The 22,071-nt window shown below is 41.1% G+C and overlaps 2 protein-coding genes across 7 annotated transcripts in view; one reads left to right on the forward strand and one right to left on the reverse strand.

The window, feature by feature from the left end:
- CPEB3 (cytoplasmic polyadenylation element binding protein 3) overlaps window positions 1-11,142 on the reverse strand; it is a 100,012-nt gene extending 88,870 nt beyond the window's left edge. For 4 of the 6 annotated variants that reach the window (XM_054983219.1, XM_054983218.1, XM_054983216.1 and 1 more), the window contains exons 1-2: window positions 6,724-6,795; window positions 3,694-4,583 (exon numbers count right to left, since the gene is read on the reverse strand). In XM_054983219.1, the coding sequence (XP_054839194.1) occupies window positions 3,694-4,572 (879 nt within the window). In that variant the 5' untranslated portion in view covers window positions 4,573-4,583; window positions 6,724-6,795. Of the gene's footprint in view, window positions 1-3,693; window positions 4,584-4,804; window positions 4,886-6,723; window positions 6,796-11,041 lie in introns of those variants that run through there. The other 2 variants (XM_054983215.1, XM_054983214.1) reach the window with 2 other exon arrangements.
- Window positions 10,631-22,071, forward strand: part of MARCHF5 (membrane associated ring-CH-type finger 5) — a 42,420-nt gene continuing 30,979 nt past the window's right edge. The window contains exons 1-2 of the mRNA XM_054983934.1: window positions 10,631-10,639; window positions 11,351-11,628. Coding sequence (XP_054839909.1) covers window positions 10,631-10,639; window positions 11,351-11,628 — 287 coding nt within the window. The remainder of the gene's footprint in view (window positions 10,640-11,350; window positions 11,629-22,071) is intronic.

The following is a 22,071-nucleotide window of genomic DNA, read 5'->3' on the forward strand; positions in this document are numbered from 1 at the left end:
GGCCAAACTGGGCCCATTTGGGGCCCTTATTGGCCTGCTGCAGTAGCACTCCCAGGCCCTGCACAATGACATTGCTTCCTGTAAGTGATGTAATTGTGTCACCCTGGGACTGTACAAGTTTCGTATGCACACAGAGATTGCAAAAGGTAAGTGCTCGTCCCCCCTCCCACAAGGAGGATATGGGGCAATGCTACATCCAGTGAACAACTGAAAGCAGGATTCTTCCAGAAGTAATTAGAACAATAGAATGAATGTTATCCTACAAGACAACCTTTAAATCAAATAGGAAGTTTGATGATGTGGATGCTTCAATATTTAACTAGGAAATATAAATAGTTAAATAAGGTCATAATTATGATCACCGGCTTAAGATTCATTCAGAAAAGCAAGCAGCTATATCATACTTCTTACATTTCTGGCAGCTACCACTATCAAATGTTTTGTACGCATTGAGACTGTATTTTTATTATTTATTCCCTTCATTTATACCCTGCCTTTCTCCCCACTGGGAGCCCAAAATAGATTATATAGTTCTTCTCTCCTCCATTTTATCCTCAAAACAACCTTGTGAGATAGGTTAGGCTGAAAGGGTTTGACTGGTTAAAGGTCACCCACCAAGTTTTCATGGCTGAGAGGGAATTCAGACCTGGGCCTGCCAGATCCTAGTCCAACCACTACACCACACTGTATGAGATCATACAAATATATATACAAAAAGGATTCAAGACCAGTTAGCACTACTTGATTCACTTACATAAACAACACTATTAGATTAGGGTGACTGGAGATCTCTCAGCTCTCTCAGAATTTCAATTGATTTTCAGAGGGGACAGATCAGTTCCCCTGGAAAAAATGACTATGTTGGAGGGTGGACTCTGTGGCATTATATCCTGCTGAGGTTCCTCCCTTCCCCAAACCATGCCCGCTCCAGGATCCACCACCAAATCTCCAGGAACATTCCCACCTGGAGCTGGCAACCCTATAACTGGATACTGAATCCAAACCATAGACTGGGCCACATTAACACTGTGGTGTACTGATCATATCAAGCATTTCCTTGATGTGGCACAGGTAAAAACAAATTCTCAATATTTTACCATTCATTTCATATATTCTTCTTGTGATCACATGAAAGAAAGGCAATGATTATTAAATAATTATTTCTTGAATATCACTATTCTGACCTAAATATCGATAACCATTTCCTCCCACTGTTAATAAAAGTAAAATTAATTGTTAGACAGATAATAAGTTTTAATAAAATACAATTATTTTTAAAACTGTCAAATATATAAATCCCAGTCAACATTCAATGGCCACATGAACTGAGCATTTTCAGATAGCACCAACTAGTAGAAAATGCAACATCAAATAATTTGCTTATTTAATGAAAATGCTAAGCAGCAATGTAAAAACAAGAATTGTGCCATCTAATGTTCTTAATATTAGTGCTAGTTCATCACGACAAGGAGATCCACTATTAAAGCTTCTACAGTTTTATCTATGCTACAACTTTCCATTAATTTTATTCATGTTTGGTTATCAGGGCTTACCTCCAACGAATCCTGGAACTATAGTTTGATAAGTATGCCAAGAATTCTGTAAGTGATTCCTAAACCCCACCTCCAAAAAGACAGTTCCTTGGATTCCCTGTGCAATTAGTTATACCAACAATTCTGTAGTGTAGATATAACCACTATGAACTATGCAGTGGTTGCCATAACCTCATCTCATTGAGGTTATTCTATTACTGCAAATCCACAACTGAGCATACTCACAAGGTAAGGCAAAGTTGTGTTCAATGAGGATCCCATTGCAGCTAACCAAAATTATTCTTACATTTTGCTTTTATTTTAATAGGACAATATCATATTAATAGTCATATCAACAAGGGGGGCATTATTAAATTAGTAACCCAAAACATTAATTTTTGCTAAATAAAGGATTTGCTTTGGGTCTAGATAGTTGTTACAATAAGAGAGTCTTTTCCTATTCCCCTTTATCCCTGAAACAACACAAAATGGTTCACTGTTTGGGTTGCACAGAAGGCAGAGATCATTAGCTGTAATGAAAATGGTTATCCATTAGATTAATGGGAGAAACGAGGACCTTTACAGATCTTAACCTGACATCTATGCAACCAAATACCAATATATCAACCCATATATCACTAGAGGCAAATTGTTATGCTTTACACTTAATGGAATGCATAATACAGCAGAATCAGCAGAGCTGCAAGGGCTCAAGAAAGGTCTGCTCTTTGACAGCCCATCTCCCTTGGCCTTTAGGTTTCAGAGACTAACTGGCAGCTGAGTAAACCCTGCTCCGCCTTCAGCATTTAACAACCAATAGAAAATTAGCAACTCTCCCTTTAAACAGAATGAAGCAGCAAAATTACATTTGAAGACATAGCCTAACTCTCTTGACTAAACAGAAGGAAATAGAATTCTGAATACCTGAGAGATATTTATACTATACCACTAAACAGGCATAATTTTAATAAACTCTAATGCTGTTTTCATCTTACTATGATTTATGTTACTGACTGCACATATTTAATAAGCTTTGACAGTTTCTGATTTGAGCTGCATTTCTTTAATATCAGAAAATATAGGTAATTTTACTGCACTTTGAATTGTATTCAAATTATAGCACCCAAACCAAAAGATGGTGTTTATCTTGAAAGACAATAAAGATATAGGATGCAAGGTAAAGTACACCTGATAATTTATTCAATCAAGATGGCATTTAACACCAAGACAAGTTCCACTCTACATTAAAATTTCAGAGTCTCTATTTTCCCAGTTTCAGTCATTGCAACTGATCTGCCCTGACATCTTAGATAACAAAACCAGTGAAGGACACTGCAGCTTTAAATATTTCAGGGCTTATGTAGCTGTTAAATAGGCTCCATTGCAATAAAGCTGTGAAGGTCATGTCCTATTGTATCCCTTCTCTAATAATGTACAATACAGAAGTGTTTATTTCACAAAATACCTTCTCTGCATTCTTAATCTTGTGCTGTCATTAGAAATTTCCTTACTGAAAGCAACTGATACTAAAGACTTTCAACACACACCCAAAACTCCACCTGAATGTATTCACACCCACACCCTAAACACATCTGTATCATGATTACACTTTGGCATTTTATTTGCATTCACGTGCCTGATTTTGCAAACACAATCCTGTTGAGCTTCATTTCTTTGCATTAATAAGCAAAGCCCTTTAAAGAAAAAAGGGTTAGCCCTTTAATGCGGAAAAAGTAATTAAATGGATTCCTCAAGTGTCCATACCTTTAGTCAGCCATTTAGTTCAAGTTTTTAAGCCATCTACTTTAATGTTGTTACATTACCAAATATGTTAGGAATTCTATACCAATCAAAATGCATAAAACACAAAGTATACAAACAGTAGAGAGGATAAGAGAGAAGGGTGTCATGCAGCAGCAATGGTTTCTTAACACCCTATTTAAAGGGGAACAAAATTAAGTCGGAAACACCATTGGACATAAGATCCTAAGAGTTTACGAAGACCAACGTGAATGATTTCAGGAAAGATGGGTAATTAATACAGGCATGAACTGGAATGGCTGATGACATTTGCTTTTAGCAAGAACTGAATTACAACACAAATACTAAAATATGTGCCCATCCCTCCCTTGACCTTTTGCATTCAATGAAAAGACTTTACCTGAAAAGGCAACAGATTGTTGCCATTATCTGTCCTGAAGGCGTTATCTTCCACCCAGGATTTTGGGGTTAGGGGAGCAGCCCTTGGGAACTTCGGCGGAGCAATGACATTGCTGGAGAAGGGTTTTTTCAGAGGAGAAATGGGATTGAGTGGGGATGGTACCCCAACTCCAACCCCCACCCCAACTCCCACACCGACTGCCCTTCGAGGGTCCCTGCCAGCTTGCAGCCCACCCCAAGGATTAGAAGGTGTACTCCAAGCTGCATTTTGGTGGTTATTCCAACTGGAAGGGGAAGAGGTGGATGCTGAGGAGGAGGAAGGTTTGCTGGTCATGATGGGCTGATGGCTATAAGCAGCATTTCTCTGGGCGAAAGGTGCCTGGTTAGGGCTAACCGGGGATCTCCTTTGTTGCTGCTGGGCTTGCTGTTGCTGTTGCTGTTGGTGGTGCTGAGTCTGAGCTAGGCCAATCTGGGGGGAGAAAGTGCCTCCAAAAACTGGATTGACATGGTGAGGGAAATTCTGGAAAAGCATTGTCCCATTAACTGGAGTAATCCCTTGGAAAAAGCTATCATCCACTGCATTTGTGGTTCCGGTAGACCAGGTGCTTCCAAAAGAAGGAGACAAGGAGGTGCCGGCGGTAGGTTCCTGCTGAGGCTGGTGGAAACTTAAGCCCGGCAAGATGGGGGACTCCATCTGCATCTTTTCCTTGCTGTTTTGGGTAGGAGCTGATGAGCCGATGCTAGTCACCGGGTTGCTGTCCTCAGGCTTGGGTGTCTCTGAAGTGATGGGTGTAGAAGGGGCTTCTGCTGCGGTTGGATCTTGCTGCCGCTGCTGCTGGGGCTGGGCTTTGCTTTTGTCCATCAGTAAATCATCCTGCATGGTTTGCGCAGCTGAAACGAGAGGAAAGAAAAACCCACAAAGACAGACTGTTAACATTCATGCAGCTGACTGAGCCTACCGATTTAGCAGTTAGAATTCTACTGCTCGTATAATGCTGCCTGCAGCAAGTGGCAAGGCAAATACGTAATTCCCTCCCCCCTCCTGAGTAAGCTGTTTGAATCGGTGTGATCGCTACAAGACGGATCTAAAAATATATTTGAAGATGTTTCACCCTTTTTGATGCCTTGGTCCCCTTCAGTCTAAAGAAAAGATATGCTTGCAGGGCAGAGATATACAGCAATTTCGCCACGTCTCTTTCTTTTACACCGGAACTAAGAGCTCTCGCCCTTCAATGAGAAACTGATTCTGGTTCCTGTTTTTCCGTGCACCCTCCTCCTCCCCTGTTATTTGCATACGTCAATAAATAGTGCTGCGTCCTTCAGCAAGGTTAAAAAGACAGCAGCCTTTAACTCTTCCCCACCCCCTTTCCTATGAATAGACTGTTAAAGGAGCCGGCTGCCTATTCTGCTTAATCGACAAACCGGTATGGTCAAACAGTTGAAAACAGCTCAGAATGACGCTCTCAAAGCCTCGGTCACACGCTCTTAAGCTACCTAGCCTGTACAAAACACAATGTGCAGTTCTGCCTGACTTAACAGCCTTAAGCTTCCCCCCTTTTGCCATTCTTTCACGAAAAACACAAACGTTTTCCGGTTTACTCCGTGCTCTTTCCAGAGAAACATACATGAAATATAATAATTCAATGGGGGGGGGGGAATACTCTGAGTTAAATATACCGGCGTCTTGAACCCCGCATAATATTGGTATAAGTATTCAAACACTAACATTTCCCTGTAGGTAATCTACAGAAGCTTTTCCCACACGTAGCCATACGAGACTAATTAAAATGAGTCTGGTAAGATAATCACGAGGTAGCAGACAAAAATAGGGCGAGATAAAAATGAGAATTCACTTGCCTCTCCACCTGCAAGAAAGCTATCAGAGGAAGAATAAGCAAAAATACAGTTATATAGGCCAAACAAAATGCAGTCGTCCCGATAACATGCTAAACATAGGCACAAATTAACCAGGTTTGTGTCAACAAAAGGCTTTTCCTAAATATTTAGCCTTCAGAATCCAATATCAGTTCTCCTTTACACACAGAGTCACTAACATTCCTCAAATCACTTTTCTTTGCATTGCTATCTGGGCGCATCAACAAAGTAACCAAGATGTCAAAATAGCAGCTGTTTTAAGATTATCGAGCATTATGAAGATGACAATTTCATTTCTTCCATGTACTACATTCAGGAGATTCCTGAATGTAAGACCTTTCTCTATAAAAATAGTTAAGGGAGTTGATGGCAAGAATATTTCCCCAGCAAGGAAGTTTGCTAGATTATTTTCTAGATCGTTTATCTTTGCACAGGATCTTTAAAATTATGGCTTTTGGAGAGTGCATATATAGAGTTTTACACTAAACTCCCAATCCCAAAAGGAGTAAACTAGCTCATATGTGGCATTCAGCTCTACTGCTGGGCGAGGGGGGGGGCGGCGGCAAAGAAACCCTTGAAAGCTGTTTAAAGCAGCATTGCAGTAAACCACAATATTACGGGCTTTGTGTAGTTTTCCATTACATGCACTCCTGGCAAAGTCATCGCCGCAGTAAAGGTAGGCAAAACAAATACAAAAGAGATATACAGTGAGAAACAATCAGGTAAATTACTGTTCCCTTTTAAACAGCCCATTAGACACACCAAATGGAACACTAAAACTATTCCTTCACATTTATAAGGTAGCTGTAACTCCAGCTCATCGGGCAATCGCAATTAGTTTAGATACGTTTGTGAACTTCATTGTGAAGCACTACCTGGAGATGTTTTTACACTGCTACTTCTACGTAAAATTTCACTACTAATCCCACCACTCTTTGTCAAGGACAAAGTCCGCGGAGAAAGCTCAATGTTTATTTGAAAATCCAAACAGCCATATATCTACAACCGGGCTAATATGCGGCGCCTCTTGACCGCCCCCCCCTTTCCCTCCGGTGTATGTACTTGTGCTATGCTAAAGTAATATCTCCGTAACAATAATACTTCGTTCGCATGCAGTAACCCACGTAAGCAAGGCAGAATTGCTGAGAACAGTTACCTTTCGAGTATTCTGTATTTAAAGATCAATAAAAGGAAGGGACAGTGTGTCTATTTCCTTCTTTCAGGTTTGGTATATGACAAATAGAGATTGCTCCGGCAAGAGCACTTTGACAACTGCAAACTCAAGGCGCATGTACACCCACGGAATTGTGGGCATTGTAGTCTTTTCTTGAGCAGAGGCAGGCTGGGAAAATAGAGCAGATACACGCTAACAAAAGGGAGCGACTAAAGCTAAAAGGCATTCGCTAGCTCTTCAAGGAAAGAAACTAGTTTAACAGGTAGTTTTGGAAGCAAGCGTTGTTCTGTTTGATCTTAATCTCCCCATGGATGAAATCACTACAGGTTCTTAGTTTCTTGACGATTTGACTCATGTTTAAATTAAGATGAAACAGAGACGAGCCATGCAAAACAAGTAATTATAATGCCAGTCTTGAAGTCGCTAATGTTTTTTTTTCCATTTAAAAGGGTGCGCACAGACTTTCAACTGCCTTGGAAAACCAGGCTTAAAGATCACTCTAACGCCGAGTTGTGTCCCCAACAACTAAAAACTATATGCCCCCAGAAGCTTACAAGTGAAGCATATATATTTCCTAGCGTTTACACTCTAATAGCCACAAATATACTGGATCTCTGCATTTGGAAGTTCAATTTTTTAAAAATCTGTCTTTGTTTACAACAATTATTAGACCTACTTTCCATCTAAACAACTTCAGATTTGTGGAGTCACAAGGTGGAAGCATTTCAGATAGGAAATGGCAACTGAAAATCCTGTCCATCACAGAGGGTCTCTACATACATGGTGGTATGCAGAAACACCTGAATTCATAAATTAACCAAGAAAGAAGAAAGAAACTATCTTGAAACAGAGCTTCATAGGGAAACTAAATGTGCTTCTGAAGGACAGAAACTTAAGGGCAGCTGAGTGTCAGTTAAAGGAAGGAAAAGGAGGAGAAATTAGCTTGCTGAAGTCCCAGAGAATTTAGAGAATCTGAGAGGGGGGAGACTTTGAGAGGTAGGGTGAGATTTTCCTTCCTCTAATTCCTCATGGCAGCCCAAGCTTTTTCTTAGTTATAGGAAATATGTTCCGCATATATCTGGCCAGAGTATATTAGTGTTAAAATTATAAAGCCACCCATTAATTATTTAATATTTAATAGCACTTAATAACCTCTATCAAAATGCCTTGGAAAGTATCTTGGCAACCATAAGTTTGGGTTATAAAACCTTTAAAATGAAATAAGCATTGCTTTTTAAAATGCTCATGAAAGTCAAAGCTAATTTTCTGCCCCCTAAGGACCCACCTTCTCCTACCTGCTGACCGAGTATTATTAAATCCATTGGAGTAACCAATGAACATCTAGACTACAAATCACTTTAATTAGCTGTCTTTCTGTATTATGATTAATAATAGAATTGAATGACTTACATAAGCCAAGTTACCTGGATCTCTGTATATTTTCCCATATTAAATACATTATTAAAAAGAGGATGAAAAAGTAATTTTTAAAAAATTATTGAAGGGACCAATAAACACTGAGCTTGAGTGAAACCCCTGGGGATGACAAGGCCCCGAGAGCTTTATGCTTAAGTAGCACAAATTACACAGTTCTGTGAACTACACTCAAGGAGTTCTGTAAACAACTAAGTTGGGGTTTTGCTATGGCAGATCTCCATCATGAATTCTGATAACACTTCAACAGACTGACCTACATGTGTTTATTCAGTTATATCCCTTTGAGTTCAGTAAGCTTTCTTTTGGGTAAATATTCACAGGATTTTAGTTGTTGTAGATTTTCCGGGCTGTATGGCCGTGGTCTTGGCATTGTAGTTCCTGACGTTTCGCCAGCAGCTGTGACTGGCATCTTCAGAGGTGTAGCACCAAAAGACAGCGTACACCTCTGAAGATGCCAGTCACAGCTGCTGACGAAACATCAGGAACTACAATGCGAAGACCACAGCCATACAGCCCAGAAAATCTACAACCACTAATGTTCTCCGGCCGTGAAAGCCTTCAACAATATATTCACAGGATTGTAGCCTTTCCCATAGGCCAAAGATAAGGTCAAAAATTAGGCCATGAGAAAAGAAAATTTAATTCATGTATAAATTAGTAATTACAATGCCAAAGTCAACCAAAAGGAAATCCATTTGACCCATATAATTATGATAAACAAGATTTCTTAGTACATAAAAAGAACACAAAGATCTGGGTCAGTATATTCTATTGATGAGGAAGTGATCACAGGAATGTTAAACATGTCTCATACACCAAATGAATAGTTTGCCTCAGTTTCTAATAATGGCATGATATAATAAAAAGAACGTGTGAAGTATTTATGGTACACGTTATATAAAACTTAATTGGCTGATTAGAACAATAAACTGAGATGGTTTTTGTAGTATAGAGCATAGTTGTATATTTGGGACTTAAAACATTATTTCTGAAACATACGCAGTTTGTAATTTCTGAAATGTTAGTATCCTTGGAAAAGGGAGATGAAATAGCCAAAGTTGTTTCTTCCAGTTCCTCCACTGATCCTTTCATCCATCCTCCTCCCCTTCCTACCACAGTGAACATTTTCCCTGCTGCAGATAAACAATGTTGGCTCCAGATTGGGCCAGGCAACAAAACCAGCAAACAATGTTGCCTCAACATTCTCACTTTACACACAGCACCAAAGGAGGTAAGAGGAAATGTGAGAAAGTTCGGATACCCCATCTTTTTCAGGTTATGCCTTGCCCAAACACACCCTTAAAGCCAGGAGCTGGCATTGCAGGCTGAGGAGGACATAAAAGATTTGGGAGGAACAGAAAGAATCTGACATAACTACTCTTTTTTAGTTTGGTTAACCTTAATTAAAGTTAACATTTCAACTGAGTTAACCTTAATCTCTTTGTTGCATTCTGGCATGCCTAAATATTAATATGCAGAAGATATGGTTAATGAAAAAACAAATGAAACTCAATACAAGCTTTGAATACTGCAAGTCACCACATATATTAGAATCAATATTATTCCATTACAGCGAATTTTTACCACTTACATGATTCCCAAAGTTATTACCGTCTATGCAAAGAAATTCTCCACAAGAGTTCTAATACTTGCCCACTTATTAAAAATGCTGCACAACTACATTACAGCTTTTGTTGTTACATCGTGATGCATTGGCAGTTTCACAATATGTTTAATAGCAACTGAAAAATCAATATAAATTATTACATAAAATGGGTAGGACACATATTGCTTATCAATGAGAAATTCTTGAAGGTTAGATCCTTAAGTTGTTGGTATAAACACTTCTTTATGAAAGATGAGCTCTCTTTAGTTTTTGTTGAGTTCACTAAATATACTGCTTTAATAAGCACTAAAGGCTAGAAGGTGCTTATTTAAATTAGCACTGATGGCCAGTCACTACTAAATAATGTGCCTAAGTGGGAGTTAAAATAGCTAACAAGATTTTTATTTCACTTAATGTATAAGCTGCATTTCTGTCCAGTGGGGACCAAATGCAGTTTACAACAATGTTTCCCTTCACTCCATTTATCTTCACAACAATCCTGTGAGATAGGTTAGCAAGATGCTTGCTTGTTCAACATATTTGTGAGCTAGCAAAAATTTTAAAAACTCAACTGCCAGTACAGGCTCTTCACTCGAGAAAACCAACCTTTTAAAAGGCTACCCCCCTCCCCTCCCCGGAACTTTCCATCTTTTGGGAAACTGAGGTGAGAAACACTGCTACTGTCAAACTGCAATTTTAGCCACAGCTCCCAAGAGGAAAGGAGGTGGGGAAAACGAGGGACCAGAGTCACAAGAGCATTCGGGCAAGAACATATTAATCCCCCAGTTGCTACTCAAAGCTCCCCTAGTTGTTTCCTTCGAACTTGACATTTTTAAAAGGATAGGCATGTCACCGGTATACTGTATGGGGGTTAAGTTAACCGCTGTAAGAATTCGTACCCTTTAGGAAGATCCCATCGTGCCTTTGCCAAAAAATATTTTTGTGTGGACGTGGGAGACGGAAAGTGAACTGTCTTGCGAGGGAGGGGGAGAGAAAAAAGTCTAAGTCATTGGAGAAAAGGAGAAGCATCTGCAAGACCTGGGATGGAAAGAGGGCTTCAGGCAAACAGCTCTCTCTCTTCTTCCTCTTCCCCTCTTTTACTAACTGGGAAATAGAAACAAAGGGGGTATGCAAGTGGGGCATTAGTACGCATAATTATAGGGCATTTCCTTCCCCACCAACGAAAACGCGGAGAGAATAACGAGGGAAATGGGCAAGAACAACCCCCACAGACGTTGCCAGGGCCAAGGTGCTGACCTTTCCCGCAGCGAACGTAGCCATCTCGCCGCGTTCCCAGCCGAAGAGAAAACCCCACCCGGCCCGCGCTTACACACAGCCGCGGGGAAGGCTAGGACACCAACAACCGTAACGCGGGCACCGTTAGAAGAAGGAAGGGGTGGGGGGATGGGGGAACTTTAAATCCCCTCAGGGATAGAAAGGGAGAGGAACTACATCTCCCATAGTGCCTTGGGCGCTCTCCGCAGTGTCTTGGTTTAGCGCGGGGTAGAAGGGAATCGTGGCGCAGTGGCAGCCCCTCTGTGAGGTAAGATCACTGCGCGTGCGCAGACGCTCGCTCCTCCCCTCTCGGAGGCCGGGGCCTGGTTCCCCCTCCCCCCTTTTCTCTCTCCGAGAGGGCAGGCCTGGTTCGCCCGTCCGGTGGCCTCGGTGCTGTTGTCGTTCGTTGCCCTGAACGAAGCGACCCTTTCACTTCTCTATCTGGCAAGCTCTGGGCCTTGCTTACCAGGCCGGTTCCTGGCGCCTGTTGTAGCCGAGCCCCCGGGCTCCCCGCACCCGGAGAGGATGTCTGAGCAGACGGGCTTGGTGATGCCACAGACCATGGACAGGTAAGGAAAGCCAAAGAGGAGAGGGTGAAAAGGGAAGGGGTTGGGTAAAGCTGGCGTCAAGACGGCTCGTTGGGGTGAGTAAAAGCGGAGAGGGCACAAGAAGAGGTGTGCGGGGTGGTCTGGGTGAGTGTCGGTCCCTTTCGAAACACCACAGGTGGGATAAAAGTAGCTGTGGGGACTGGAGGGGGATCTCCAGAGGGAGGGAGCAGGGGATGAGAAGAAAAGGGAGGAAGCAAAGTGTGGGAGGACTGTGGAGCTGGCCGTTGTGTCCCTTTTAGGATTGTACCGACACTGAAGGAGGGGCTGGGCCCAGGGCCCGCCAGCAGCGTCCCACCCCCTTGAAGTCGCCTTTGTGTCTTCGTAAGATCACGAGGTGTTCTAATGTTGTGCTTCCTACAACAAAAAGTAAATGTTCTTTTCGTCCAGGTGTTCGCAGTTCTTAAGGACATCTTTAAGGGGCAAAAGGAGTAATCAGACAGAATTGGGGCTGCTACAAAAATGTATTGTGGGAGAGCTGTATAGCGTGTCCATGTATTATTTTGTTTCCTCTCGTTCTTTGCGACTGGTTTGCAGCAGTGACTACTAAAAAGGCTGCAAGCCCCCCCCCTTTTAAGGGTTAATTCCCTTGGTCTAGAAAAGCAAGAATTGTGGTGTTCTGGGTACTTGTTTGCTTCTTAAATAGCATAGGAAGATGGACAGAAGAAAGTATAAAGCTTCGGTTAGTAATGTTGAAATCGAAGCAGTGATAAGGTCTAGGGAAAAGGAAGAATAAAAGCTGCTTATTGGGTATTTGGTTGTTAGACAACTTGAGAGAAGATTACTGTAGGCTTAGGATGCAAGTCTGGGGGGTTCCTCCACTTAAACAAAGAGCCACTGTAGCAGTGAGAGTGTTGTCCTAAAAGAAGAAGAGTTCAAATCCCATCTTGCCCTGCACTTAGTCCTGTATAAATACATAACTCCCTCCAGCCTTGAGCCGATTGCTCCAACCTGCTACACAAGATTTTGTTAAGAATAACATGAGGAAGGGGTAATCACATATGCTGCCCTTAGTTTATTGGACAACAGTGAGGCTGTTGATTTTATAATTTTTTTTAAAAACCCTGTTCTGCAAACCATGCGTTCGATAGCATGACCATTATTATACAAGTAATTTAAAAATTGCATTTTTTTCATTCCAGTAATTCCAATCCAGTTATTGTCTCTGTCTTCAGAATCAGTACTTTTGTCTCTTAATTTCCCCCCTCTCATATAGATTGCTTTAAGTGTTATAACTAACAAGCTAAAAGGAGAACATGTGAAGTATGCTTCAGTAGAACAGATGTGTATCATAGTGTTTAACATCAGTCATTTTGTTTGTTTATTGACTTCATTTGTCAATTTTTTAGACTAAAGGAGGATTGGTGGTGGTGAAGAGTGCCCTCAAGTCATAGCTGACTTACAGCAACCCCTGCTGGGGTTTTCAGGCAAGAGACTAAGAGAGGTGGTTTGCCATTGCCTGCCTCTGCAACCTTGGTCTCCGTTGGAGGTCTCCCATCCAGTTACTAACCAAGGCTGACCCTGCTTAGCTTCTGAGATCTGATAGGATCAAGCTTACCTGGGCTATCCAGTCAGGACAAAGGCGATTACAGAATTATAAAGCACTGCAATAAATACCAGTATAATGTATACAATGAACTATATAATAAAACTGGATTACACAATTAAAGAACAATGGAATTAAATAGATATACCCAGTAGCCTCACTGAGACTCAAGGCAGATTATATAGTATAAGTCAATATGAATGTTGGCTTGGATATTCAGTAAACAATAAGGGTAAGGATAGCAGAAATCCAATACAGAGCTAAAGGGGGGGAAATAGCTGGAACTAAACATAAAACAGCACGGAATTATCCAGTAGGAGCAGACTTACAGCAACAGACAGTACACAGTGGTATAGTCTACAGACCCTTCTAGAGATGGGCACGAACCAGAAAAAAAAACCCGAACCATGCGGATCATGGTTCGTCGCATTTCACAAACCATGAACTTTCACAAACCTGCCTCGGTTCGCGAAGCGGTTCATTTGGTTTGTGAAAACGTCACATCCAGGTCAGCAAATTGTCACTTCTGGGCCAGCAGAAGATCTGCAGGAAGTCCATCCCCTATTGCCTAGGAAACTGATTGATTGGCACCAGGCTGTCTGCAGTGACGAACCCAATGAACCAGTGTAACGTTCGTGGCAATTCGTCAGAAATGGGCTCTGACGAATCACTGGTTCGCGAACCGCGAACCAGCCCAGTTCGTCATGAATTTTGGCTTGTATTTCAGTTCATGCCCATCTCTAGTCCCTATCCTGTACCAATGCATCTCTCTGAACCATTTCCTTACAGTACAACCCAGCCCTATCACCTATGTAAAAAATGCATCCAGAATAATTTGGCTTTGCACAGTTTGTGGAAAACTATGAGAGTGGGAGCTTTCCTAACCTCTTCCAGCAGGTCATTCTATAAGGTGGGGGTGTCTACAGAGAATGCACATGTATGTGCAATTGTTGATTTTGCCCATTTGCAGGGTGGTACCTGCAGAAGACCATGTTCAGATAAGTGAGGCTGCTGTGGTAGACCATAGGGGGAAAGGCTAACCTGCAATTATGAGGGACCAAGGCCATGAAGAGCTTGGTATGTGATTAGCCAGTACCTTGAATTGAGCCTGGTAACTGATGGGTAGCCAATGGAGTGACTGCAGAATGAAAGTAATATACATGCTCCATCATAACTCCTGATGATAACTGAGCTGTGGTGTTCTGCACAAGCTGGTGTCTCGGGAGTGATTTTGAAGGGAGACCTATAGTCAAGTCTTGATGTTACCATGGTGTGGGTCCAAATGGCCAGATCAGCAGTGTTGAGGTAGGAGGTCATCTTCCAGGCTAGACTGAATTTGTAGAAGGCGTTTTTTGCAATTGCATTCACTTGTTTTTCTAGTATATATCCAAGAAACAATGCAGTGTGAAGGTGGAGGAAAAAGAAAACTGACAACAAAATGGGAAAACCTGGCATATCTAGGCTGACAATTTGCCTGCTTTGGATGGGTGTCTCCTGTGAATGGGCCTTTGCATCCACACTTTCATTTGGACCAATTAGATAATATGAGAAGCAGAAATAGCAACACATTGATGTCACGTCTTCATTATTGGTCAATGCCCTTTCTAGGCAGGCAGCAGCAAACCCATTATTCTTCCCAGAAATGCATTCAGTTTTCACATGAAACTCCTGTATTTTTCAAGATTAGCATTGGACTTTGGTGTTTCAGCCCCTTGCCTTGATGAAAATATATTTTTAAAGGAAACTCTTGAATTCTCACTACTTTAGGATAAAGGAGAGGCTGAATGGTATAGTGGTTAAAGAAATAATCATAAATAATAATAGTAATAATAACTGTGCTTATATGCTGCTCTTCTAAACAGATTAGTGCCTCACCCAGAGCGGTGAACAAATTAGTGTTATTATTAGCCCCACAATACAGCTAGAGAGCTGGGGCTGAGAGGTGTGGCTTACCCAAGGCCACCTACTGAACTCATGGCAGTAGTGGGATTCGAACTAGTAGAGTGCTGACTCTGCCATGGAAGCTTGGTGAATGACCTTGGGCCAGTCATGTGCTCTTGGCCTAACCTACCTTCCAGGTTGTTGTGAATATAAAATGGAAGAGGGAAGAATAATATAAGTCATTTGGGGTCCCCATTGTGGAGAAAGATGAGTATAAATTAAGTAAATAATAAAGTAGAAAAAACATTGCAACTAAGTATAAATGATAAGACATTGATTTGCCTGTGTGTTTATAAGTCATTCTAAGTGTAGTGTAAAACCCCTGAAATTTGAAATATACCTTTTTTAAAAAGAAAATTAAAAATTTATCCCCCCTAACAGCTAAATATCTAATGCAGCTTGCAACATTCTAAAATCACACAACCTCATAACACCCAGACACAAAGCAAAACATAAAACCAGATAGCAGCAGTTTATCATAAGTAAATAGCTAACTGAAATTCGAGATGACTTGGTAAATAAAATAGTTTCGCTTGGTATCTAAAAGATGTTAGTGAAGGCCTTCTTGGTAATGCTTTCCAAACAGAACAACGCAACAGACAAGAGCCTTGTCTGTGCAAGATACCCATTTTAAAGTGAAAGTACTTAGAACAGAGCTTCCGAAGATGACCTTGGCAAACAGTCCAGTTCATATGGGATGAGATGGTCCTTCTGGTATCTTGATCTTAGGAGGTTTAGGGTTTTCTAGCTCAAAACCAGTGCTTTTGAATTACACCCAGAAATGAACTGGAGGTTAGTGAAGATATTTTACCACCGGTGAATATGATCAGCACAAAGATCATTGGTCACCAATTGGGCAGCCATGTTCTGGATCAGTTGCAGTTTCCAGTCACTTTTCATAGGAAGACCTGCAGTGGAGCACTTTAATGCTCTAAATTAGTATAGGTTATACCTATGCAACAAATGAATACATGAGATTTTGGAAGTAAAACAAATACTCTTTACAGATTAGATTTAGAAAGAATAGACTAATACTGTGACTCTGCATTGTTATTCCAGCCTAATAGAAATCACAATAGAATTGTGCTTAATGCTAGAATTCAAGAAGTTTTCAGTTCTAATCATATGAATTCATGATTTTACTACTTCTAGCTATTCCATAATACTTTGCATATATACATTTTATTGTTTGTATAACTACTCTGTAAGGTAAGTCAATATTTCTTGTGGAACACTGATTTCTTATATGTGGCATTCTTCTTTAATAGTCCTTTTTTTCTCCATTTGCCGTCATAGCTTTCAACTGTCCATCTAACTATCAGAAACTAGCATGCCTTTCAGGTACACAGACTGTATATTAATTTGCAATTCCTATGTAACCCCAGGACTCCCGCACCAGGAGATGTACTAATAAACCTATGCATTTCAAGTTTCCTCTTTAAAAGCTTGCTGAGTCAAGATTCTGTGGGTTATATGGAACTCAGCATTATTGCTGGAGGAGCAAGTTAATTCAGCTGTGAAACATTATTTCTCTCTTCACTTGCCCCCAAGGATGGCTTTCTACCTTGACCCAGCTGATCTGACTACATGGATCCATGCTTGAAGCTAGACTGTTCTATCATACTCTACATAGGTGTGACCTAGAAAACAACTTGGAAACTCCAGCTGGTGCAGAATGCCACATCTTGTTTCTTATCAGGAGCAAAGTGGAGTATAGATATTACACCTGTGCTGCACTCACTCCATTGGTTGGTGATTGGTTTCTGGGTTAAATTCAAGGTGCTGGTTATTCACTACAAAGTCTGTCATGATGACCTAGGACCCACTTGTATACAGGACTGTTTCTCTTGATATATGCTGCTGTGACAGCTTCATTCATCTGAATAAAGCTTTCTGAAGTTGTTGCTCTCCAAGAGCAGCATAGGAATTATCTTATATACTAATTGCCAAGTGGCCCTGATCTGTGGATGCTTAAATCTAGAGACTGGAGCCATAAACGAATAAGACAGATCTTCCTATACACCTGAAGAATGCTCCAGATTTACAGAAAGATTTGGAATCTAAAAAAAAAATTAAAAAACCTCCAAATGATAAAAGGTGCATCTGTAGCTTTAAGAAAATGCCCTCAGTGGCTGTTGCTAAGTAGCCATAACAGTTTACTCAGTATTCCAGGCTTGGTTTCTGTCAGTAAAAGGCAAGAGGAGGGAGCATGGCCCTTTCTAGGACTGTTTGGGCCTTTGAGGGAGGACTCACTGGGGCCAGGCCCAGAAGCAACCATTGGTTGACTTGATACCATATGATTTGCATGACTCATCCAAGCCTGGCCGCTTGCTGCTGTTCAACAGCAGCGCCCCCATCAAAAAGCCAGGGTATGGTGGTTAAAGTTTCAGAGTAGCATCTGTGAGACTCAAGTTCAAATCACCACTCTGTTGTGGAAACTCATTGGGTAACTTTGAACCAGTCACAAATTCTCAGCCTAACCTACCTTTCAGGGTTGTTGTAAGGATAAAATGAAGACAAGGTTAATGATATGAGCTGTTTTGGGCCCCCATTGTGGAGAATGGCCATATATAAATTAAGTAAATTAATAACTGTAAGAGAATGATGTAGGGAAGTGTGAGCATATGGAGGAAGCCAGGAGGAGGGAAAGAGAAAATAGTGTGGGGAAGAGGATACAAGGAAAATGAAGTACTCCCTGAAGTTCCTTGCAGGTTTCTCACCATACAACTGGGCCATAGGGGAGAGGTGACCGGGGGGAGGGGAAAAGGTGAAGATGGGGCCAGACATCCACCCTCCCCTTTATCTCACTGTGCCCTGATTGGTTGAACACTAACCAATCCAGTTTTTCCCTGATTTTTATTATTTTTAAAAGCAATGTTTCAGTATAGATGCATTAAAAAAAACTTGCAAATGATGGGGCAGGGGGAGGCTAACGCAGAAACTCTCTAGAGAGCTCTGAATCTCATTTGATATTTTAAAGTTTCCCTCTGTGCTTCCTATATTTTTAGTCTGTTCTTTTTTTGGCTTTTATATTTTTTTAAAACAGCAACATTGCAATCTTGGCAGTCTTATAAAAAATAAAAAACCTTGTTTCTCAGTCAATCAGCTAATGAAGCTGACATGTTCCCCAGAAAGTTGGCAGCAGAAACAGGGCATTTTTCTAGGGTAGAAAAAATAAACAGACACCACTTCTGTTCAACCCCCCTCAAGTGTGGAATTACAGAGGCTCAAAGCAGATCCAGTCTTGATGGATTGAATATCCAGAAAACTCAATGTAAGTCTGTATGTGGGAAACACCTTCAGTTCTTCTTAGGATTGCACTGTTGATGACAGAACAGTTGTAACAAACTGAATAAAATGTTTCCACTGGGGAAATTAACGTATCTAATTATAAAAATGGCCAAATCTGTGAAAATTTAAATGTGGAGATTGGAGCTATGAATGGACAAGGCAGATCTTCCTGTAAACCTCAAAAAGCCCAAGGTTTGAAGAAAAATCTGAAATCTTAAAGAAAAACACACATGGGAGGGAGAATTGGGGGGAAATAATACTTCAAAATAATAAAAACAGTACTTGTAGCTTTAAGAACCAAATGCCTTCAGTGGCTATTGCTAGGCAATCCCATAGTATTGCCAGACTTCAAACTTAGGTTTCTGTCAATAAGGATGGGGAGAGAGCATGGCCTTTGAGAAAGGAATCATCAGGGTCTGGTCCCAGCAACAACCCTTGGGTGACCTGTTATCACTGGACTTGCATGACTCACTCAGGCCCAGCTGCTTTCTACTGTTTAACAGCAACCCTTTCCCCACAAAACCCAGTGTGGTTTAGTGGATAGAGTTTCAGACTAGGATCTGGAATATTCCAGTTCAAATCTCCACTGTACTGTGGAATCTCACTGGATGACTTGGGTTAGTTACACATTCCCATCATAACTAACCCTCACAATAGTTGTGAGGATAAAATAGAGGAAAGGAGAATGACATACGCTGGTTTTGGCTCCTATTGTGGAAAGAATTGGAGTATAAATAAAGCAAATAATAAATATAACCAAAGAGGGAGGGGCAGATAAAAGGTGGGTGGGAAGGAGAGAAGGAAGCAGGGAAAGGTGAGGGATTAAAAGGGGGAGGGAAAGTGGGAATCGTGTGGGTAAGAAGATATAGGGGGAAATGAGTTGTCCTATGCAAGTCTTTGCCATTTCCCTACCTCACATTTTGGTAAAGGGTGCCAAGGGAATGAAGGAGGGATAATTAATGATACGGCGGCTGATAGGTAGGTTGGCTGGTGGATGGGAAGGAGAGAAGGAAGCAAGAAAAGGGGAGAGGCAATGGGAGCTTTTCAGGAAGGGAAAGAGGAAATAGTGGGGACGGGGAAATGAGATGCCCTTCACAAGTCCTTGCTTGTAAAACTCGGTACTTCAGATTCTGGATGAACTTCTTTCCTCTGCTCTTAAGGACAAGTGTCTGGATGCCTAGGCTTTATATTGATTAGTCTGAAATGAACCACTAAGGTATTCTTACTTAATGGACAAACACAATAATGCTAGGTATGAAACATTTAAATAGAGATGCTTCCCTTTGTAAATATCAAATGATTCTAAATATACTGCTTTGGAATAATACTGTTCTGGGAGAATGACTGATATAAATAACCATGTGAACATAAATTCTATAATATGTTAAGGGTTTTTTCATGTAGTATGAATACCAGTTGACAATTCCCAATTTTTTTCACACTTCTAAAGGAACATTGAACAATTTGACATTTAAAATCAAGTTGGAGGTTTCCTGCAATTTGAAATCAGTTAATTCATAACTTTCTTAGATCGGTAGATTCTGTGGCTGAAGGTTTGGTCATTTGCATGATGCCGAATGTGGCAGAATTCTGACTACAAAAATCTTGATGCATACTTTTTAAAAGTTAGCAATAATTAGCAGGTGATATCAGTGGCTTGCTGAAAATGGAAGACATTGTCCAATTAGAGACTAGAATTATAGCTTAACTAACAACCCAGCCCATTTTTTTTTTAAAAAAAATTGGCTCTAGAAATCAGTCTCGGGAGGGCCTGCAGAGCGGGCCTTCCCACCAACACAGTGGGCCTTCCTGGGCCTCTGGAGGGCTGTGCCGGCACACTGGGCCTCCCTGTTGCCTTTGTGGCCATGGAGGCGGCAGGGAGACCCAGTGTGATGTCACACCCCTTCCAAGGCCCCGCAGCAATGGAGAAGACTGCTGCGTTGGTGCAGTCCTTGCACCACCATACTGGGCCTTCCCACCAGCGCGCCAGGCCTCACCAACACCTCTGTCGCTCCAGATGCCTCCTTGAGAGGGCCATGCCAAGTCAGCCTTGGGAGGGCTGCACCTTCTCTGGGCTTATCCTGGCTCAGGCACAGTGCTGCTGATGACTCACTGCGCCTGCACCAGAATAAAAAATGAGTCGTCGGCAACATGGTATGCCTTTTATATCTTAGAATATACTTGCCTGCCTGCACGGATGCAGAACTTATTTGCAAGGATTATATAGATTTACTACTTTTTATTAATTACATTTTAAAAGGACAATCAGTAAACAGAGAGTAACACAACAGCAATAACGACAACATTCAATTTATATACCGCCTTTCAGGACAACTTAATGCCTGCTCAGAGCGGTTTACAAAGTATATTATTATTATCCCTACAATATAATAATAACATAACAAATTGTAATAATAATAACATAATAAATTGTAAAGGAGACATTTGGGGACTTACTTTCATTATGAGGCTGATTTTTCCTTGGATTGGGGGTGGGGGGAGTCTAATCTTTACTCATTCATACTTCTTGAAGGACTGATTTTTTAGAGCCTTCAACTGAACTTGTCCAATTCAGTTGATTGTCCTATTCAGTTGATTGAAACCAGTATTGCATGAGCCAAAGGTGCTCACAGTGATGGATCTTCCCCACCATCTTCTTTTCCACAGCAGCCATGTAGGACCTTTGAAAAAACATTGCCAGAGGTCAAGGGATCTTTCAGGACAATAATCCACTGGGCATAGGGGGCTACAGTGAGGAGGGGTAATTGCATAATATCATCCCACTGCACCTTTGTGCCAATGAGAAGTGTTCTAGAGGATGTGTGCCTTTGCTGTTAGCACCAATGGAAGAGGATTTTTGTCTAAATCCCCTTCCCCTCTTCTGTCCCAATAGCTTTTTGTCCACAGGGGTACTTTCTTGCCATTCACCTTGTCTCGGGGTGGGGGGAGGTTTGCAAAGGCTGCTGTGTGAAGGAAAAGGCAAGGAAAGATTTGTGGTGCCTTCTGCTTTGTGTGAAAGTATAGTACATTGTAAAGAAAGGGGGGGGATTGATCTCTGGTATAATTTCTGTATTTCTCAGGTCTTATCTTTTTTTCTTTTCCAAAGAATTGTGGCACGCTGTTTGTGAAAACACAGAAAAAATAACTGCGTTCTGGTTGTACTAATTTTCTTTCCCACTGTATTGCCTGTTATTCTGAGGGAAATTCCCTTCCCTTTTTGGTGAAGTTCACTAATAAGTGTACTCAAGGAACAGTAAGTAAAGCAAAGACTAAGACACTAGAAGAATAGTCACTACAAGTGAAATGACATCTTTGATAAAAAAACAGATACAAGTTAAAATCTGGAGTGAGCATCTTGCATTTTCAAGACAACAGTCTCTATTCTGCATTTATGCATCAGATACATTTATATGCCACTTTTTTGCTGCTGCATGTGAAGCAATTTACATTTCATAATATCACATAGATTGCCATTTACATAGCACAAAAAAGGAGGAAAGAAAGCTAACTTGGATAGATGTTTGGAATGGAGTCAGCATTTAAAGACAACATTTTTTCTTGCAGCAAAGTAGATCATTTTTGCCAGTTAAATACTCTCCTCTGAGCTTCTTATTAAGACTGAAAAACAC

Source organism: Eublepharis macularius, chromosome 6, assembly GCF_028583425.1.
Source record: "Eublepharis macularius isolate TG4126 chromosome 6, MPM_Emac_v1.0, whole genome shotgun sequence".
In the NCBI taxonomy this organism is placed as follows: domain Eukaryota; kingdom Metazoa; phylum Chordata; class Lepidosauria; order Squamata; family Eublepharidae; genus Eublepharis; species Eublepharis macularius.